Below are 19460 nucleotides of genomic sequence, written 5' to 3' on the forward strand. Positions count from 1 at the left end.
GACTCTCCGGGGGAGTCGCACGCCGGGGCGCATCCAGCCGCTCGCTCGCGGCCCGTCTCCTCCGCCCGGTCAAGGTGCGGCACGGCCCGGCCCGTCCGTCCTGGGGCGTGACGCAAGGCGTCGCCCGGTGTCCCCCCCCACCCCAATCCCGAGGCCGTGCCCCAAACCGAGCGCGAAGGCGCCCTGGGCATCCCCGCGCCTCGCAGCGCGGGACCGGGCGAGAGGCGGCGGCGGCGGCGGCGCCCGGGCGCCTGGCGATCCCGGCGCGGCGGGCGGGGCCGGGGCGGGGGGGGGAGCCCCCGGGAGGCGGGGGGCCTCCCCCGCGCCCCGGGCGGCCTCCCGCTCCCTCCGTGCAGCCCCGCTCACCCCGCCTCGCCTGATGTCACATCCTGCTCCCGCAGCCTCTTCCCTGCCCGCGCCAGCGCCTCCGAGCCGCCGTCCTCTCCCTCCGTCTCCCCTTCCTCTCTCGCCCCCCCGCTCTCCGCTGGCGCCCCCTCCTCAGCTCCCCTGCCCCTCCCTCCCCGCCTCCCTCCCTCCGCCCCCACCTCCCCCCTCCGCGGCAAACTTTTGGCAGCGGCGGGGCGATCCGGTCCCCCGCCTGGCCGAGCACCGCTTGCCCGCGCCGCCCGGCCGGGGAGCCATCGCCGAGGGGGCGGCGTGCGGGAGAGAAAGTGCGAGGCGGGGAGGGGAGCGCGAGCGAAAGTGGGGCGCGGCGAGGGAAGGAGGATGCCAAGGACGGCGGCTCCTGCGCGCTGGCCCTTCCTGGGGTGCTGAACGTCCCCGAGCCGCCTCCTTGCATCCCCGCTCGAAGGAAGCCCGGCGGCACGGAACGAGGCAGCCGGGAACGCCGCCCGACCCTCCGGAGCCTCGCAGGGGCTGGAGCCGCGTGCCCTCCGAGCCATGCGACCCGCCAGCAAGCTGCTGAACGTGCTTTTCCTGCTCCTGATGGGCGCCAGACTCACCCAAGTAGGTGGCTTTCCCTTGCGACCCCCCCCCGAGCCCCCCCACCACCACCACAGGGACAGGGGCTTCTTGCCCGGCCGTGTTTCTCCTGCTTTGAGCTCACCCCCGCTGAAGATCATTTAAGTTTCTCGCTGGCGCTGTGAATGGCGACCCCTTCCGCGAGGCGAGGCGAGGCGGGGGGGGGGGGGTTAAGGCTGGTGTCTCTCCCTATTCAGGTAGCTTTTGTGGGGAGGGGGATATGCTGTAAATGGCCGCCTCTCCCCTCCTCCTCCATCGCCGCCGCCGAGATCCTGGGCTCGCGAGCCTGCCTGCGTCCTCCCCGCAACTCCGATTCAAAGTTGAGGTCCCGTCCGGGGCGCGGGGAGGGAAGGGAGGCCGGGCGCCTGCCCTTCGGTGCTCCTTGCCAGCGAGAGGACGCCGCGAAAGGCGCCCTCCTCGCCGCCGCGTTTCTGGAGCGAGAGAGCTGGGGGCAGGACGGACGCTCCCCGCGGGGCCGCAGGCGGCCGTGCGGGGAGGCTGAGCGGCCGGTCCGGGGCGCTCCCTTGACAAGTCTCCGCGCCCCCTGCCGAGGTGCGTCGGCGTCGGTGGCTTGTGGTGGACGGGAGCCCCGCCGCTTCCCTGCCCCCCCTGCCAACTGCCCCCCCTGCTCGGGAGCCGCAGCCCTCTCCGCGCACCTTCCCTTCGAAGCGCTGCAGCCCTCACCGAGCCGTGGCCTCCAGGTGCGCTGGCGGCAAGCCCGGCCACGGCGAAGCTGCCTCGCCCGGGGCGGCCTGGGGGCGAAGGGGCAGAGCGGCTGGCAGGAGGCGAGCGGGTTTTGCCGGGATTTAGACCCCCGAATGCCTGGCCACGTTTCCTCCTCCACCATGCTGGGAGCGTGGGACCTCTTGACGCTTCAATTAGCTGACCCTTCCCTCCCCCGTCAGCTTGCCCAGCTGTGCATGCGGGGTGGAAGGATTCTCCCCCCCCTTTTGGAGACAGCCGTGGCCCACCTTGCTCCGGAAGCAGCCGCAGCCAGGTATGTTGCAGGAGAGGTGTGGAAGGGACAAAGCACAGGGCTTCGATCTGAGATTCCTAACCTAGAAACGCCACGATGAGGCAACTAAGCCCAGGCAAAGGCCCCCTTTCTCCCAAAAGCAACGAGGGCGCTTCCCCGGGGCAGCGCTTTTCACCTCGCGGCCCTGCAACCAAATCCCCTTCCTTCTCCTTTCTTGTTCCTTTCTCCCGTGGGCTTGAAATGCGATGGAGAGATTCGCTGGCATGGAAACTGCTTAGGCCCTCGAATAAGACAAAGGACAGCAGGGGAAGAACTGCGAGCAGAGAGAGGGGTGCTTTTTAGCCACACTGAGAGCTGGAGCGGGGAGAGCCTTGGGTTTGTTTCAGGGGAATTTGAAAGGAGGAGTCAGTCCTGGTGGCTAAGCGCTGACCGCGGGGTTCATTGTGTGTGACTGTGTAGCGAAAGAGAAGGAGATGGCGAGAAAGGGGGTTCTCTGCGCATGCTCTGAGACTGGACAAATCAGGGGTGGGGGTGGGGGATGTACAAGCCTTGTCCTGAAACCGGCAAGGAGTGTGTTTCCCTGGCCATGCTTTCAGTGTCACAAGAAGAAATGCCCGTGAGTCTGATGCTGAGCACCTGCTGGGGGTGCCGTGGCTCTTTCTGCCTGCTTTTTCCCTGGGTGCTGAATCGCACAGAGGTGCCTCGAGGGGCCCACCGCCCCCCACGCCTTCCTGCCGCATGAATGGGGGCACCTGCCATCCCCACACCTGTGTGCATGCGTACGCACACGCACGTTCCCCTCGAGGGCACTGCAGGGATGGCATTGTTCACCCCAGGCGAGGATGCCCCTGCCCTTGATGGCTCCGGCTGTGTGCAGGCCTGGGAAGGGGAGAGGGAGCAGAAAAGAGCATGGGGGTGGGGGGGACTTGGGGGTGGGGGGCTCCCCCCTCAGCTTGACCCATGCACTGCTCCCTGTGCCCCGAATGCGGAGGAAACAAGGCGGCTTGACTGCTGGGCTGGAAGGGCGACATCTCAGGCGCACATTCTGAGCATGGGCACATGCCCAGCACCATCACTGCTCTTATTATGGGCCCAAATTGTTACAGCCTGAGAAATGCATGCCCACGGCAGCCAGGCAGTATCACAGCAGCTCAGGTAACGGATCGCCATGGCGATAGGAACCATGGCTGGGCCGGATCCAGGGAGCCCTCTTTCGTGAGAGAAAGGTCCTTGCCTTCTGCCCGGTGTGGGGGGATGCCCCCTTTCCCATGCACACCACAGCTGCCCCCATCCAGCAGGGTCCCCCAGCTCTCTCTGTGGCGTTTTCAGGGGTCTGGGGGGCTGCCCTGGGGAGGAGGCAGCGGGGCTGAGAAGCAGTCACTTGGCAGTTCATTTTGCAAGCGTGAGTTCTCCCAGGTTCTTTGTTCACCACTGTATAAGCAATGGAAATGAGTGTTTCTGAACATGTGTGGATTTGGTTCCCCTTCTGGCCCTATCCCCACCACCCGTAAACAAAGCTGGGTCAGTAGATGGGTCGAGCTGGCAATAACTCTGGACAGTCCTGTTTCCTTGAAATGAGGCATGGGGTCTGCACCCCATCCTGACCCCTTAAAATTCCACAGGCATTTGCGCTGAGCAGGCAGCTCCGGGCTTGTGCCTGCGCTTCACTCTAAGGCCCCATTCCCAAAATGTCTGAGAACAGAAATAAGTTGGGATTCCAGCCACACCTCTGAACAAGTGGAGAGTAGGGTCCCTTTCCTAAGTACTCCTGCCAAGTAGGAATCAATGCCCATGTTCCAGCTCTGGAGAAGGCCTCACATCTTTTCTGAGCATTGCCGACGCTGGTTGGGGCTGAGAAGAGTGGGGTGTAGCTTGCTTACCTCTGGTCTGAGATGTCTGAGACTGAGGGGGACAGATTTCTCATGGAAAGACTGAGCTCGTGTGCAGCTCTCGTGTGCAAATGAGGCAGAGCTCAAGGAAAAGCTGCCCGCAGGGCCCCAGAGGCCTCGCTCTTCTGCTCACTGCCCCTTTTGCTCTCTGCCAGTGGTGCGTGCAGCTTTCAGAACTGCTCCACAAACTTCAAGCTGCTTCAACCACATGCTCTTGCTAGCCCAACAAAGAGGAGGTTACCTACAGCACTCAATTAATTAAGGCGGACACATGCCAGCCCTCCTTATGCTGCAGCGAAGACTGGGGAGGGGGCTGAAGCTCTGTGCTGCCTGCGGAAGGCCCCTGTTTGGTCACCGGCGTCGGCAGGCAGAACCAGGGAAATTCCCATCTGGAGCCCTGGTTAGATGCAGCTGCCACCCAGTGTTGGCAGTACTGGCCTGGCTGGCCTGAGGCTCTAATGTAAGGCAGACTCCTATGTTCCCCTTCAAGTCACCCATTTATTCCAAATCATGAGGACTATAAACTTATTTTAATTTTACAGAAAGTGCCATAGCTCAGTGATAGAACACATGCTGTCCACGCAGCGGCAGCAGCAGCAGAGAGGGCACGGAAGGAGCCTCAGGAGGGTGCCAGCATGGAGAACGCTGGGACTGACCCAGAATGCGGCAGCCTCCCGTGTTGAACAACGCGGCTCAGCTGCAGGCGAATCCGGCCTGCTCTTGCCACACCACGTTCCACCCACAGCAGTGGCAAACTCTGCCTCGGGGGACACCATGAGCCCGCTAGGCCAGGGGTCCTCAAACTTTTTCAACAGGGGGTCAGCGGAAAGGTGCGTGAGTTCCAAGCGATCTGCACGCGAGCAAGCCGCTGCCTCGCTGCGCACGCGCCCACGTGCACATGGCGAGTCAAAAACCTCTCTGGCGGGCCAGAGAAACGGGCTCGGCAGGCTGGTACGGGAGCTCTGTGGCAGCGTGATTGCCATGTGTGCTGCTTCGCTCCCTTGCCTGAGGGCGGATCCTTTCCAGCGGTGAGCTCTGATGCTCTGAAAGGTAGAGAAGGTTGCTGTTGCGGTGATGCTCTGACCTCTGGCAGGGTTCACATTCTGTTTGGTTTCTCAAGAAGGCAAGAAGGAAAGAAAGCAGCAGCACAGAGAGCTCCGGTTGAGGCTGAAGGCAGACAAGGCTGCCTGTGAGTATCTCCAACGAGGAGCAGATTAAAGCTGAGCCTCAAGTAGGATTACCTCCCTTCAGTAATCCATGGATCACACAGATCCAGCAACTTGCGGAATGCTTGCTTCTTTCATTTTCTCTGGTTTTTCTTGCTGTGGGAATTCAGATGCATGTGTCCTTGTGCTCATGTGAACTTGTGGACTGTGCGTGGACAACAGACTCCCACATTCTATCCCATAATGAGCAGATGAGCAAACAAAGAGTAGCTGACAGTCTGCAAAACACAAAAGGAATGAAGTTAACAAGGTCATAATATCCCTCGCCTGGACGTGCAAGGCCCTCATGGACAGGGTGTCCGAAGGGTGGGCATGCTCCTCTGGATGCAGGGGTCTGCAGGGCGATTCTGTGGAGCTGGTCTTGGTGCAATGGAAGCCATGTGCAGACCTTCTGTGGCTCGTCGCAGCTGGCCTATGCTGGATTCGCTGTGTCTGCATCCCCTCCTGACCCGCTGCTGGTGGGCTTGTTGGAAGTCGCGTCCCGTACTGTTAGCACAGGCTGTGGCAGTTGCTGGTGGAAACAGGCCTGAGGTGGAGGAAGGTCCCCAGCTGCTTAAAACATCTGCAGTGTCTCTTCGTTGCCTGTGCCTCCACCGGCGAGGCAGCCAAAGCTTCCCTGCCTGTGGTGGAGGAAAGTAAAGAGGACCTGCCAGCCACCGTCTTTGGTGGCTCCACAGGTCTGGAAACTCTCTTGGCACCACTGCACTTGGCCTTGCGAGCTACCGTGGACTCTCAGCGTGCAGCCACTGGCACTCGCTCAGGGATGGGGGGGCCAAGGAAGGGCAGCAGCGGATCCGGCGGAAACCCGGGCAGCAGCGTGCAGCTTCTGCACTGGCCGGGCCAAGCCTCCGCATCAGATCTTGTCCCCCTTTGGGTCAGCCGGCAAGCCGCCCGTGTGCCAGTCTCCGTTCTGCCCAGCCGTGGGGCTCCTGGCGCTGTTCCGATGCTGGTGGACCTGCCTGGGTGGTGCGCAGCCCAGGGGCTGGAGGTGACGGCCTGGCCCCTCCCGCTGGGAGCCTCTCCGCACGCCACCAGGCTCAGCAGCCGCCCTTGCCCTTGCCCTTGCCCCTGCCCTCCAGCTCAGGGTCAGTGCGGGGCGTGGTCTTGCAGCCCGCCGAGGGGCCCCGTGCCACGAGGGAGCCAGAAGCAGACCGCTCAGAGGGCTCCCGGGGGCTAGCCTGTTTGGGCCCACCCCTTGCTCTTCCCAATGTGGGGAGAGGAGCAGGAGGTGCCCCAGCCTGCCCGTCTGGCCAGCGAGCGGGCACAGGGGGAGAGGACAGTCGGGGCCCACTGGAGGGCGCCTTGCCTTGTCTCGCCCTCCAGCACGGGGGCCGGCATGGCCCCCTGGCTCCCACGGGCTTGCCTGGCGGGCAGAGGGCCCAAGGAGTGCCACCTCCCCCTGTGCCAGAGTGAAAAGCAGAGGGGAAGTGGCTCGCAGTGTGGGCAAGGGGAGCTGGACCTGGGCCCTGCTGGGGGCGAGCCAGCAGCCACAGGCTGCACCCGTCCCGAGGCTGGGCTGCACCCCCGCTGCCTCTCGGGAGAGGGCGCTGCCCTGCCCTGCCCTGCCCTGCCAGCCTGCCTGCTCCTTGGTTCGCCCCAAGTGCGGCCTGATTTCTGCCACAGACGCTTCCCGGGTCACAGCACCGAGGCCTCTTTCCGACATGGCTTCTGCGCCGGGGCTGTGCAGGGCCCCCGATTTCCCGCTCCTCTGCCGGGCTGGCACGCCCTGGGCTCGGCCGCGGCCAGAGGCGTGCTGCTGGGCTCCGCGCGGACGTGGGGCCGGGTCCCACCAGCTGCCTGCAGCGACTGTCGCCTCTGCGCCTTTCAGTTGCAATCGGCAAGCCTAAGATTACTGGGATTCAGTTACACTTCATGGGGGGCAATCAATATCCCATCCAAATCATGCCCAATAAAAAACATTCTTTAACTGAGTTGCACCCTACCCCGGATCCTCCGAAACCAGGAGTTCCTCTTCAGTTACAAGTAATTTGTAGTGGCATGAGCAGCTGTGAAAACGGCACCAAAGCACCGGGCCGGAAAGTTTTCTCAGGAGCACTTGAAGATGCCGTGATTAAGCTTAGGGGGAAAAGCGTTTTCCGAACTCGATAGCCATGTGTGGAGAGGGGGGGAATTGAGGAGGGTTTGCAACCTGTGAGGAGGGCGCCCCGGCCCTTGTCCGCCCAGCTGGAATCGCCTCAGAAAGGCCGTCCTGCGTAGCCATTAAGTCGGAGATCAACCCAACGTTGGCAGGGAGAGAGATCCAGGCTAGGCAGGGGACGGGGGGCAGTGAATGGCAATGGTCTGGGCTTCGCCAGACCCCTCGCAAACACCCCCTGACTCCCGGGCTGGCTTCCTTCCAGTGCCAAGTTCGCCATTCCGTTTCTGGCCTCAGAGCATCTCTTGCTTGCAGCAGCTCCTTCCTTCCGAGAGCAAACCCAGCAGGGCGGCCCTGACCCTTCAAGGGACAGGACGCCTTTGTCAGCCAGGAGACGTTTCGCCTGGTTTTTGACGGCTGCCGGAGCTTGGTCTCACGGAACGATGTCTGTTCCACAGCAGGAGCAGTGGAGCAGCCTGTGCTGTGGAGCGAGGAGGACAGGCCGCTGCTCCTGATCTGAAATACTCAGTCGCAGCCCCTTTCATGAGGAAGCGTGAGAAGGGGAGAGCTCTGGAGCTGGGCCAGGATCATCTCACCACGTCCCGGCCATTCCTGCTCAGGCCTCCTGTGCACTGGAGTCCAGGTCTGGGATGTCTCAGCCCCAGCTTTGGAGCTCAGCGAGCGCAATCAACCCGCAAGATGAATGAGCCAGAATTCCTTGCAAGGCTTGGACAGGGCACGGAGCCAGGGTGGGTGTGATCGCCTGCAGGCATGTGGCATGGAAGTCCGTCAGAGCCAGGCCTGCCCATCTGCCCTGAAGTGCGGCAGCTCCTGGGAGACTCAGGAAGGGAGCGATGGCTTTTGCAACATTTCGGACTGTTTCGGCTTTAGTAGGCAGAAATGCACCTGTTTTGTCCAATCCAGTCTAACAGTGTTCACAGATTTTAATTTCATTCCAGTGCATGTTCATTCAGGGATGCATAATTATTTTGTTCTCCTTAGGCACATGGCGATATATTTGCAAATGCACAAGTGAAATTTGCATTAATAGGCACAGTGTGTTCAAGAGTGCGCTTGTGCTGATGTGCAATCACAAATGCACACTTATGCCAATGCACATTCAGTGCACATTACTGCAAGTGCAAATTTTTGTAAATCTCCCCAAAAAATATAATAAATGGTCCACAAGTCCACCTCATCCACGCAACTCAGAAAAAGCCAAGCCACTGTGGAATCTGCATCTCAGATTCAAAAAAGCACAAACTCATGTCAGTCTTGAGTATTTCTCTGTAAACCCTAAAAGTCTTTTCTAGACCCTACTGATTCTCCATTGCACACATATTCCCATTTTTCACCATTAAAGCGTTAGGGATGCTAGGCATAAAGGTTTGCTATAGGTTTCTTTTTAAGCCATTCGGGTTCCTCAGAGAGTAATTTTGAGCCATGGTGCACTTCTGGAAGTGAGAATGTCTTTAAGAGTCTCCTCACCAGGAGCAGAAATTACTTTAGGCTAGTTGCATTTCAGCAGGGATGGTGGGAGGAGCTTGGCTACCCCCTCGGAAGAGGTTCTCATTCATGGGAACCAGAGGTTTTGAAGGCCAGCACAAGCCAAGCCAAGCCAAGCCAAGCCAAGCCAAGCCAGAGTGCTCGTAGTGCCAGCTCCTTCCTTGGAAGGCCTGGCAGGCAGCCGCAGGGGCCCTGCTGGAGCAAAGCCCCTTCTCACTCCCACGGTCCGCAGCTGCATCTCCCCTGCCTCACCCTCATCTTCACCCATGTGCTTGCCCAGGAGGCAGAGGGCCCCAGAGCAAGCAACGGGGCACCCCCCAGCACCACCACAGGTTTGTGCCCGAGCAAGAGCCAGGTGAGCAAGTGAGTTACAATGGGAGAGGCCAAGCCACTGTGGGGGGCCCCGTCCATGGGCCCTGCTGGGTTGTAAGCCCTCAGCAGGTGCCCAGCCATGCTGACCACATGCAGCAGAAGGGCCGACAGAGAGGGGGGGACATGGGCAGGGGCTGCCTTTCAGCCTCCTCTTCTTGTGCCTTGCTAGCAAGCTCGCAAATGCCCACTGGTGTCAAGAGGACGCGTCGTGGCCACTCACAAATCACACGTGCACCCCAGCAAGAGAGGCAACGCGTCACCATGAAAGAGGGTCCGGACCTGCAGGCAATGCGCACGTGCCCATCCCGATGCAGAGGTGGACCTTTGCACTTAATCACAGAAACATAGAAACAGAGCGAATCAGAAGGGTTCCCCCCAGGCCACCTAGTCTGATCCCCAGCTCCAGCCGACTCCACTCACGACATGCCCACCATATGCATGTCCAGCCTATCTTTGAATACCCTCACCGATGGGGCCTCAACCACCTCCCGGGGAAGCCCATTCCACTCCCACGGCGTCCTAACTGTCAGGAAGTGCTTCCTGGCATCCAAGTTGAACCTTGGCTCCCTGAGCTTTGCTCAGTTGGAGCGCGTCCTGCCTTCCTCTGCAGGGGAGAACAGGTCTCTACCCATCTCCGTGTGACATCCCCTCACATATCTGTATGTCGCCAATATATCCCCTCTGAGTCTCCTCCAGGCTGAAGAGACCCAGTTCCCTCAGTCTCGCCTCATACGGCATCCCCTGCAAACCGGCCACCAACCTTGTGGCCCTACGCTGCACTGACTCCAACCTGGCTATATCCTTCCTGCAATGAGGGGCCCAGAACTGAGCACAATACTCCAGTTGCGGGCGCACCAGAGTCACATAGAGTGCTAGTGATACCTCTCTCGATCTGGAAGCCACACTTCTGGCTATGCAACCAAGGGTGGCGTTCGCCCTCTTGACCACGGCATCACACGGCTAACTCATGTTCAGCCTGCAGTCGCCCAGCACCCCGAGGTCCCTTTCACAAGTGCTGCTCTCCAGCCACTTGTCCCCTAACCTGCACTTATGACACCCATTCCTATGCCCCAAGTGCAAGACCTTGCACTTATCCACATTGAACGCCATCCTGTTGTCTCCTGCCCACTTCCATAGTCTGTCCTGATCCTTTTGGATCTGGAGTATCTGCTCCTCAGTTGTGGCCACTGCTCCAGTTTTAGTATCATCTGCGACTTTGATCAGCAGACTGTTCACCCCTTCTTCCATGTCATTGATGAAAAGATTAAACAGGATCGGCCCCAGGACAGAGCCCTGGGGGACCCCACTTGTCACTGGCCACCATCCCGATGATTCCCCACCAATGGTTACCCTCTGCTTTCGGTCAGTCAACTATGCCCTAATCCAACGGACAGTGCTTTGGTGTATCCCAAAACTCCTCAGTTTCTCCACCAGGATATCATGGGGCACTTTGTCAAAGGCCTTGCTGAAATCCAGGAAAACCACATCCACTGCATCCCCTCCATCCAGCCACCTCGAAACCTTGTCATAGAATTCCACAAGGTTTGTCTGGCAGGACCTGTTTTTGTGGAAGCCATGTTGTGTGGCTGTCAGCCTCCCTTCCCTATCTAGCATCACTAGATCTCTCTCTGTTACGAGCTTTTCCATTGTTTTTCCTACAATGGACGTAAGGCTAACTGGTCTGTAACACCCCATGTCCCTTCTACTACCCTTTTTGAAAATTGGGACCACTGATGCCACCCTCCTGTTCTCTGGAACTTCACCCGTTCTCCACGAGGCCTCAAAAATGGCGGCCAGTGGGCGTGAGAGAACCCCTGCCAACTCTCGAAGTATTTGGGTGTAACCTGTCAGGACCCGGCACCTTTGTAACATCCAGTGCCCTGAGGAGCTCCTCAACTTCTGGGGGGGGGGGGACTCTAATCTGTGCCCCTAGGTCCCCGCCTCATCCAATCTCCCATGTGGATCTCCCCCGTCCTGCTTTGGGGAGAACACAGAGCAAAATAGTCATTCTGCCTCTGTGCCTGTTCCCTCACATCAGTCACTGAAGTTTATTATAGTTTAAAGGGTAATACTTCATGAGAGCACAGTTGTTTAGCCTGGTTTGGCCTCCCCGCTGCTCCTGGGCCACAGCGCTGGCGATTCCTTGAGCCGACGCTGGCTGGGCTGCCCCTCAAGCAGGGGGTGCCTTTGGCAGCCCTGGCGGTGACTGCACAGCCCCGGAGCACTTCCCCTGGACATCAGGGGGACTCCCCTCTGTGCCTGGCCTTGACCCAGAGGCACAGCCCCAGTGAAGCATCTTAGTGGGGGCAGGGTCCAGGTGGGGCCTCATTCGGGGCAGGGTGGAGCGTCATCCCACAGCCACTGAGGACTGATCCATCCCAGGGCTCCACAGCCGAGCTCAGGTCTTGCCTCTGATGGGAGGCGTCTGCCTTTCATCTCTGTTCCCTGGTCCACTGCTGTGCAGATTATGCTCGTAATGAATGTGAACTAGTCTGAACAGCACTTGCTAAGGGTTCTTAATTATCCACACTTGCAACACATTCTTTCAGGTTACACATCAAACGTGGAGATCACAGGAGAAGGGCTGGGCCGATCCTTGCCAGAGATCTTTCTCGGGGATCCCCAACACTCCCATGGGTGCTTTTCTTGGCACTCACCAGCCTCCTCGTCCTTCCTGATTTTTGTTTATTTAATAAGAAATTAGTAATTAAAACATTAATGCTAACACAAACAAAGACGGGGAAGCTGCCATGCTGCGAAGTAAAGGCTGACCTCGAACATCATCTGCATTTGGGTTCCAAAGGGTGGCTTTCTGTTTGGGGGTCCAGTCCCACCTCTGCCCTGGACTTGGTTTCCTGGGCAAGCTGCTTTTCTCTGCCAAGATGAGAGCTTTGCCATCACCCTCTTATGGAAGGCAGCCCTGCATTACCGAAGGTACAGTTTTTATTTTTTGCTGGTTGCAAAGCATCATTCACACCAAATTACAGAGCATTCATTGGTATGTGAGATTTCTTAGCTCGGCGTGCAATCAAGGAGCAAAACGGACACAAACACTCCCCAAAAGCTGCTTCATGGCAGAAGCTAAAGAGAGATCAGAGGTTTGTTTTAATGGCATATACATTATTTTCCAGCAATCTTCATATGACTATATTTGTGCAAAATTCTGGAAAGTAAAAATAAAAAGGGTCTGCATAGCTCAGACTCCAGATGACATTCTGAGAAACCTGAAGTCATTGGATCCACCTCAGATCTCTCCAACAGCTCTACCTGGGAACAAAGCCCTCTATTTAGATGCCTGGAAGTATTTTTTGCAGTTAGGTCCCCGAGGGTGTGGAATGGGCTCCCACGAGAGGTCGTTGAGGCCCCATCGGTGCGGGTGTTCAGGGATAGGCTGGACGTGCACATGGTGTGCATGTCGTGAGTGGAGCCATCTGGAGCCGGGGGTCAGACTAGATGGCCCGGGAGACCCCTTCTGACTCGCTCAGTTCCTATGTTTCTGTTCTGTCCCCAGCCCCTTTGCCAGGAAGGCCTGTGCCAAGAGATGTGCGGATCAGCACCGATCCTGATTCTGCAACGGGCAAGCCAAGCAGCGCACTTCGCTCGATGACCTGCCGTTGCACCTCCTTTCTGCTGTCCAGGCAGCTTCCTTTGCCCATCTCTAATTCAGTTAGTTGGTAATTCGTTTTGCATCACTTTGCCCATGGATGCTAATCCTGATTACAAGGACAGATAACGCCAGTAATAAATAAGACCTACAGCTGAAAATTATCTCCCTCTCTCACCTTCTCCCTCGCTGCCTTTTATTGGCAAGAGCTGAAGTGAGTCAAACACAACATAAATTAGCTGATGGGGAATCTCTGCTCCACCCCTGAGCAGAATCTCTGCTTTGCATGCAGAAATTCACTGGTTCAATCCCTAGAGGCACCTTAGGGTCAGCTTGGAAAACCCCTCCTGGCTGAAACCCGGGAGGGGTGTTGCTGCCAGTCAGTGCTGGCAATTCTGGTCTAGATGGAAAGCAGATCTGTCTAGGTCAGGGAGGGCTTCCTGGTGTTCCAGTCCTCAGAAGAAAATGCTGGGCCTTGATGGAGCCCACCTACAGAGCACTCACCTATTTTTTCCCTAGGGCTCTGGTGGAAGGGGGTTAAGAGCACCTGGGAGGGATGTAGTTAAATACTTTTTGTCCACATTTCATGGATTTTCTGGCATCTTTCATTCTGTAACCTGCCATTGAGGAAATCAATTCTTTGTTTTTTGAATGAAAATTTTGTCCGTGTAGGTAGGCACACCCTCACATACACCTCTGTGCAGGCATCCTCAAATCAGGAAAATCCATGGGACTCAGGAGAATCTGCAGGCTGGAATCCACAGAAATCTGAGCTCATCTGGATCTGCTGCAGATTCCGCCAGCATCTCCCACGGGGATGGTGTGAGGCTCCCCGGACAGACAGCGCTGCTGGGCCATTGTTAACTTCCAGCAACAGACAGTGGCTTTGCTCCAGCCAATAGGCAGGGAAGGTTCAAAAGTTGCAATCTCTCCTCCTCAAGTTTCTTTCTGTGCTTGGTGTTGTGGTGGCTTGTGGAAGAAGTGGAAAAAGCAGGTGGAGGAGGCGCGGGTGTCCGCTCACATCACAGTGGGGCAGTCCAGCCCCATGGATCTTTGAGTACAAAACTGAAGCAGGCATCTTGCACTGCAAAATACAACCACCTGCCCCCATTTAAAATAAATGGCCTCTCCTGCACGTGTATGTACACACACAGAGGCACCATGCAGGCTTTTCTGGCAGGCCAGCTGCATGGCAAGGCCACTGCTCCTCCCGCAGTGAGCTCACCATACGCGGCGTGTTCCACCCCCGACGCAGGACCAGCTGCTCTGAGAAAACACCGTCCGTGCGTGGCCCCGTCCCTTGCCAAGCGAGGAGGCCGATCCAAATTGCTAGGTTGCCCATGAAGCTTGGAAAGCACCGCAGCATCTTCCTTTCCCTTCAGCGGTCCTCAGAGAAACAGCAGCAGAGCCAAACAAATGCAGTGCAGCGGGACAGAGCAAGGGGCAGTGGCAGCCCCCACCCCCAAATGAGGAAAGCTGGCAATATCTGGACCCATTCAGGAAAGAGAGGAGAGCAGTGTGCAAGATGGAATGAGACTGGACGCCTGCGAGCGCAGCCTGCAAATTCCTCAGTGGACCAGCTTGTTCTGAATTGCATCTTTTCAGTGGTCCTTCTGTCTGGCGGGGTTTGGGGAGGTTGCTTTTGCTTTTGCTTCATGGGTTGGATTTGTGCAAATTCCCATTAGGGCCACTAAGAAAACTAGCTCCCCTTGGCTCAGCACTGCTCAGGCCTCATCTGGACTGCTCAGTCCAGTTCTGAGCACCACAGTGGGAGAAAGATGCTGACAGGGCAGGAGGGTTCTGAGGGGGGCAACAAGAATGATCTGGGGACTGGAAACCAAGCCCTATGAGGAGAGATGGGAAGAACTGGGCATGTGTGGCCTCAAGAAATGAAGCCTGAGGGGAGGTGGGATGGCACTCTGCAAGGACCGGAAAGGCTGTCACAAAGAGGAAGGACAGGATCTCTTCCCAATGATCCCAGAGTGCAGGACACAGACTAATGGGCTCCAGTTACAGGCAGCCAGGTTCCGGCTAGATATCAGGAAAACATTCATGACTGTTAGAGCCGTAGGCAGTGGAACCCACGGCCTGGGGAGGTGGCAGGCTCTCCCACGCTGGAGGCATCCAGGATGCAGCTGGGCAGCCCTCTGAGAGGGCTGGTTCAACTTGGAGTCCTGGACCCGGTGGCCCTCAGGCCCCGTCCAACACCGCTATTCTAGGATTCTATGCATTAATGCCAATGCATTTACTAAGCAAAATGAAATGTTCGTGCACTGCTTTAAAAATCTGTCCATGAGCAAAAGTTGTCCTATGGTCTGCAATACCCTGATGGGATGGATTTTGCAGAACCCACCCATCCCTCGTGGAGAGGAAGGCCTTTTTCTCCTTCCCAGAGACTACTAGACCCCAACGGGGCTGTGCAGTGAAGCAGATTGGTGGGGTAGCCGGGAGAGGGGGACGGAAGGCCTGCTTGGCCCAGTGCGGTGAGCGCTTGCAGCCTGGGCAGCTTTCAGGGGGAAGGGGCAGGTCCACAGGTAAAGCCGAGGCTGCCTGTGGTTGCTGTGCTGGGTGTGGTATCTTCACACGGCTCCAGGAGCTGAGGCGCCAGGTCTCCAGGTGCCAGTTGCTGCTGTAGACTCAGGTCTACCTGTAGCTCTTGGTCAGGTGTCTGGCTGACCTCTGTGTGACCAGGCACTGGCTACACAACGCATCGCCATGGTTTCTTTTGGCCCTGAAGCTGCCCTGAATCCTCTCCAGTGTCCAATTTCATTTGGGGGATATAAACAGCAATTCCAGGAAAACTGCACCAGTGACCAGAACACCTGTGCTGAAATTTGCTCCTTTAAAAATTCTACCTAGCATGACGCCCCCCCCCCTTTTATGCATTCCTCCCACCACCCTGGATGGAGCATCTGGATTAGCCCAGCCAATCAGGGGCCAGAGCGAACAGGAGCTCCGCACAGATTGGTGGGCACGGCAGATCATGCTATTTTACATGCATTGCAACAGGGCCAAACACCAATCCTCAGTGAGCAAAAGTTGGACCCTGATGTTATCGGTTGTCTGAAAGGATACCAGGCCCGGGACCCAAAGCAGCATTTTGCGGTGCATCCTCGCCTCCTAATAGGAACCCTCCCATTCCATCCTGGTGCTCCACCAGGGCACTCCGTTCCACCCATGCATGCTCGTTTTCGGCTTTTCTGTTCCAGCTCGCACCTGATCCTAACCATCGCGAGCTTTTGGTCCTCCCAGGCCATTTTAGGGCAGCGGGTGTCCTCCTAAGACTTTTGTAATTTGCAGATCGTTCGTTTGTTTAATTTCTAGACTGCCCAACAGCCAAAGCAGCTTCCTTCTCTGAATAGACAGATCACATTTCCCTCCTGTTTTTTAATGATTTCCCCTGGGCTCCAGTCATGCTGATATGCCACCCTGACTTGTGAGAGGGTAAACCATGCTTTTGACACTCCAGGCCAAGGTGGCTATTAAGAGGTGTGATGCTAGTCTTCACTCTGGACCCTGTTCTAGAGCATTCATGGCTTTTACCAGCAGTGTGGTGCTGTAATCCTTTCAACAACCCTATAAAATAGTTCCGTATTCCCATGTTACAGATCATGTCGGAGGCTAAGCAGGAGCAGCTCACCTGAAATCATTGCAAGGTTGCGTCATGCACAGTTTCTTTTTCTGCTGCTGCATCACATTCTTAGAGTGCCTAATAGCAAGTTTGTGGAGTACTGTAGAAGGGTCTTTAAGCATACAATTATAATAGAATTAAAGTAGCACATGGTTTTAAAAAAGTATAATTAGCAGTAGAGGATAAAAACAAGGGCAGCATGTAACAGCCCATCATGAATGAAAATGGGAAGGAAAATGCAGCTGCGCCAAGGTCTAAAACGGAGTTCTCACCGAGGAAGCACTTTAAATTTCTGAGAGCATCAAAGATCTTCACCTGGTCCTGGAAGGAGCTGGTGAGCGCACCTGGCCAGGACTCGGGAGACCCAGTTCCAGGCTCCCTTGAACATGTGGCCCCTGGGTGACTTTGTGCCCACAGGGATGCCTGGCCTGGCCTACCTTGCAGGGTTGTGCTGAGGATAACACGGAGAGGAGGAGGGTTCTGTCATCCCCCTGGGGGGCCTTGCAGGAAAAGAGGTGGGATATTCGTATGATGGACTAAATCGGGCACGCCTCTCGGAGAAGGCTCTGTGCAGGCAGAGTGCCCCCGCTGAAAGGGGGGATTCTGGCGGAGGGGCGCCCCTGGGGCTCGTGAATGGCTGTGCGCAGGCCGCTGGGCCCCCGCTCTGCGGCACCCCCGTCTCTTCTCCCGCCCCTCGCCGCCTTCCAAGGGCAGCCTGCAGTGCCCGCCTCCGCTGGAAGGTGGCGCCAGAGTCCAGCGCCTGCTCCGCATCCCCGGGGCGCCGCTTGTGCCGCGCGGACGGCGCCCTCCGCTCTGCGGCCCTTTGTCTGCGGAAAGCGCCGGTGCCCTGCGCCTGCGAAGACCAGAGTTGGTCTCCTGCCTCTCGCTCTGCCCAGACGGGCAGTGGCGAGGACACGGAGCTGGAGAGGCCACGGCCAGCTTGCTCCCGGGCTTTCCACTGGCCAAGCAGGCAACCGGTGACCTCTTGCCAAAGGGCCCCCCAGCACCAAAGCCCCCACTGTGGGTTGCAGCCCTAAAGGCAGCAATAAGCCCCGCTGGGCTCTGTGCAGCAACTGCCCAGAAAAGCAGCCCCCCCCCCAATCTCTGCCAATCAGTATTTCTTGGGCAGCTTTAAGGGTGAAGCCCTCTCAAGGGGGTGGGCAAGAAAAAAGCCACCCAACGTGGGTACAATTACGGAAAAGGCCTTGAGGGACCCTGGGGGGCCCAAGTGGAAGATGATGCGTCCAAGGGGCCTGATGGACCCTGAATAGAAGCCGACCGGTTCCTTTTCTCTGCAGAATAATCCTCTGATCCCAAGAATGCTTGGGGAGGGGAGCACACTCTTCCCTTGGCAGGAGCTCTTGCCCAGGGGTCACAGCCTGCCCCCCACCAGTCTGCCCCAGTCCTGTGAGTTGGGAGCTGTGATATTGGCCCACCCATGACCACGGTGCTTTACAGGGTCCCATAAAGGGAAAAAATGGTTCCCTGCTCCGAAGAGGTCCGAGTCTGTTTCATGCGCAGAGGGACAGATCAGGACTGCAGCAACCATGTGCCTGGGCTTCATGGCAGATGTGCAGAACTTTTAAGGGTCATGACTGAGGTTTCAAAACTGGAGACCATTTTGAGGAGAGGACAGAAGGAAGGAGCGGGGGGGTCAGTGCATTGAGGAGGGGCTGATTCCCCGCCGTGCAAGGCACGTCCTCATTCACAGCATCAGCCAGGGTGGTGCCAGGCATGGAACAGATCCGGGACTCAGACCTCTGGGACAGAAAGATCACACAGAGAGCTTCAGGACTAAAGTCTCCTTCCTTGAAGGACACAGTCCCCTAAGAACACCCCTGTGTCTTGAAAGGGAAGGAAGAGGAAAGCACTGGATTTCCAAAAAGAATCATGTGGAAAGATTCCAGTGGGGGTCGGCAGGAGGCGAGGAACAGGCAGGCCAGCCGCGCCAGGGGGCCTGGGGTCCCCAGGGCCCGGGGACCGTTCTTTCAGCCAGTGCCCCTGGATGGCAGGGGGGCCAGGTGGGGCCTCCGAGATGCGGAGCTCTGGCCTCCGCGAGCTGACGCTTGACACCCCGTGCTGTCGGGACCGTTTGCAAAAGGGGCAGTGCCCAGAGGGCCGGCCCTGCTAGCCGCTGGCAGCACAGGCGGCCAAAGGCTTCGGCACACCTGGGAGGCCACGAAAGGTATCGCATGCAGGGTTTTTGGCCACCGTGGGCTCCACATTCACTGGGGGGAACCCTCCGCAGCTGGTGAAGGTGGCCCGTGGGACTCTGCGGCGATCCTCAGGGCAGTGGCAGCGCTCGCGGGGAGAAACGCTTCGGCTGCCAAGGTGGAGACGCCGCAGGGGCGGGGAGCGAGGACCCTTGACCGCCGCCACGTCCAGGATGGGCACCCCCCCCCCCCACGCAGCGGGCCGCAGGGAAAGCAGCGACGCCACGGAGGCACGGCCCCTTCTGGATCGGTCTGGTGTGTGCGGATCGCGGCAGCTTCGCTGAACGAACGGGTCTGGGGAGGGTGCCGCGCCACGCGGGAAGCCCCTTGCTCTCTCGCTCAAGTGCTGGCATTTGCGGAAGTCCAGCTGGCAGCTCCGGGCAAAATGCAGGGGGGAGAATGCTCGATCTGCCTGCATGTGTGCGTTCGCACGTGTGTGCGCGCTTTTCTCTGTCCCTCTCTGCCCCCTCCCCGCTCGCACACGCCTTGCCTCTTTGTCTCGCCTCCTCCTCCTCTGCGCCTCGCCTCGCCTCGCCTCGGGCTCCCTTCTCGCCTCGCTTCCTTCCTTCTCTCCCTCCCCACTGCCTCGCCCCGGCCCCAAGCCTGCCGCCCCCTCCGCTTGCCTGTCGACCTTCCGTCGTGCCGCCAGGGGGCGGCAGAGGGAAGCCGCCGGAGCGGCTGGGGCGGCGCGGGGGCTGCAATAAATCAGGCCAGGAATCCGCCCGTTTTGACATCAGCATGCGCTCCGTGGGCACCGGCGCGCCGGCTCCTCCCTCCGCCGCGCGGTGCTTCGCATTCGCGCCCTCGCCGCGTCCGGAGCCGGCCGACCGCGCGCGCGCTCCCGCGGGGCTGGGCATGTGCGGGCGCGGCGGCGCCCTGCAGCTCGCCGCGTCCAGCGCTCCCGCCAGGGCCCGGCTGCCTGCGGCCGAGCGTCGGGGCGGCCGGCTCCGGACGCGGCGAGGGCGCG

At 58.6% G+C, this 19460-nt stretch overlaps 1 protein-coding gene across 1 annotated transcript in view; it reads left to right on the plus strand.

The window, feature by feature from the left end:
- The first annotated feature begins 747 nt into the window (after positions 1–747).
- Positions 748–19460, plus strand: part of OLFM1 (olfactomedin 1) — a 39716-nt gene continuing 21003 nt past the window's right edge. The window contains exon 1 of the mRNA XM_044453190.1: positions 748–966. Coding sequence (XP_044309125.1) covers positions 901–966 — 66 coding nt within the window. The 5' untranslated portion in view covers positions 748–900. The remainder of the gene's footprint in view (positions 967–19460) is intronic.

The sequence above is a fragment of the Varanus komodoensis genome, unplaced genomic scaffold, assembly GCF_004798865.1.
Source record: "Varanus komodoensis strain SLA01 unplaced genomic scaffold, ASM479886v1 scaffold77, whole genome shotgun sequence".
In the NCBI taxonomy this organism is placed as follows: Eukaryota; Metazoa; Chordata; class Lepidosauria; order Squamata; family Varanidae; genus Varanus; species Varanus komodoensis.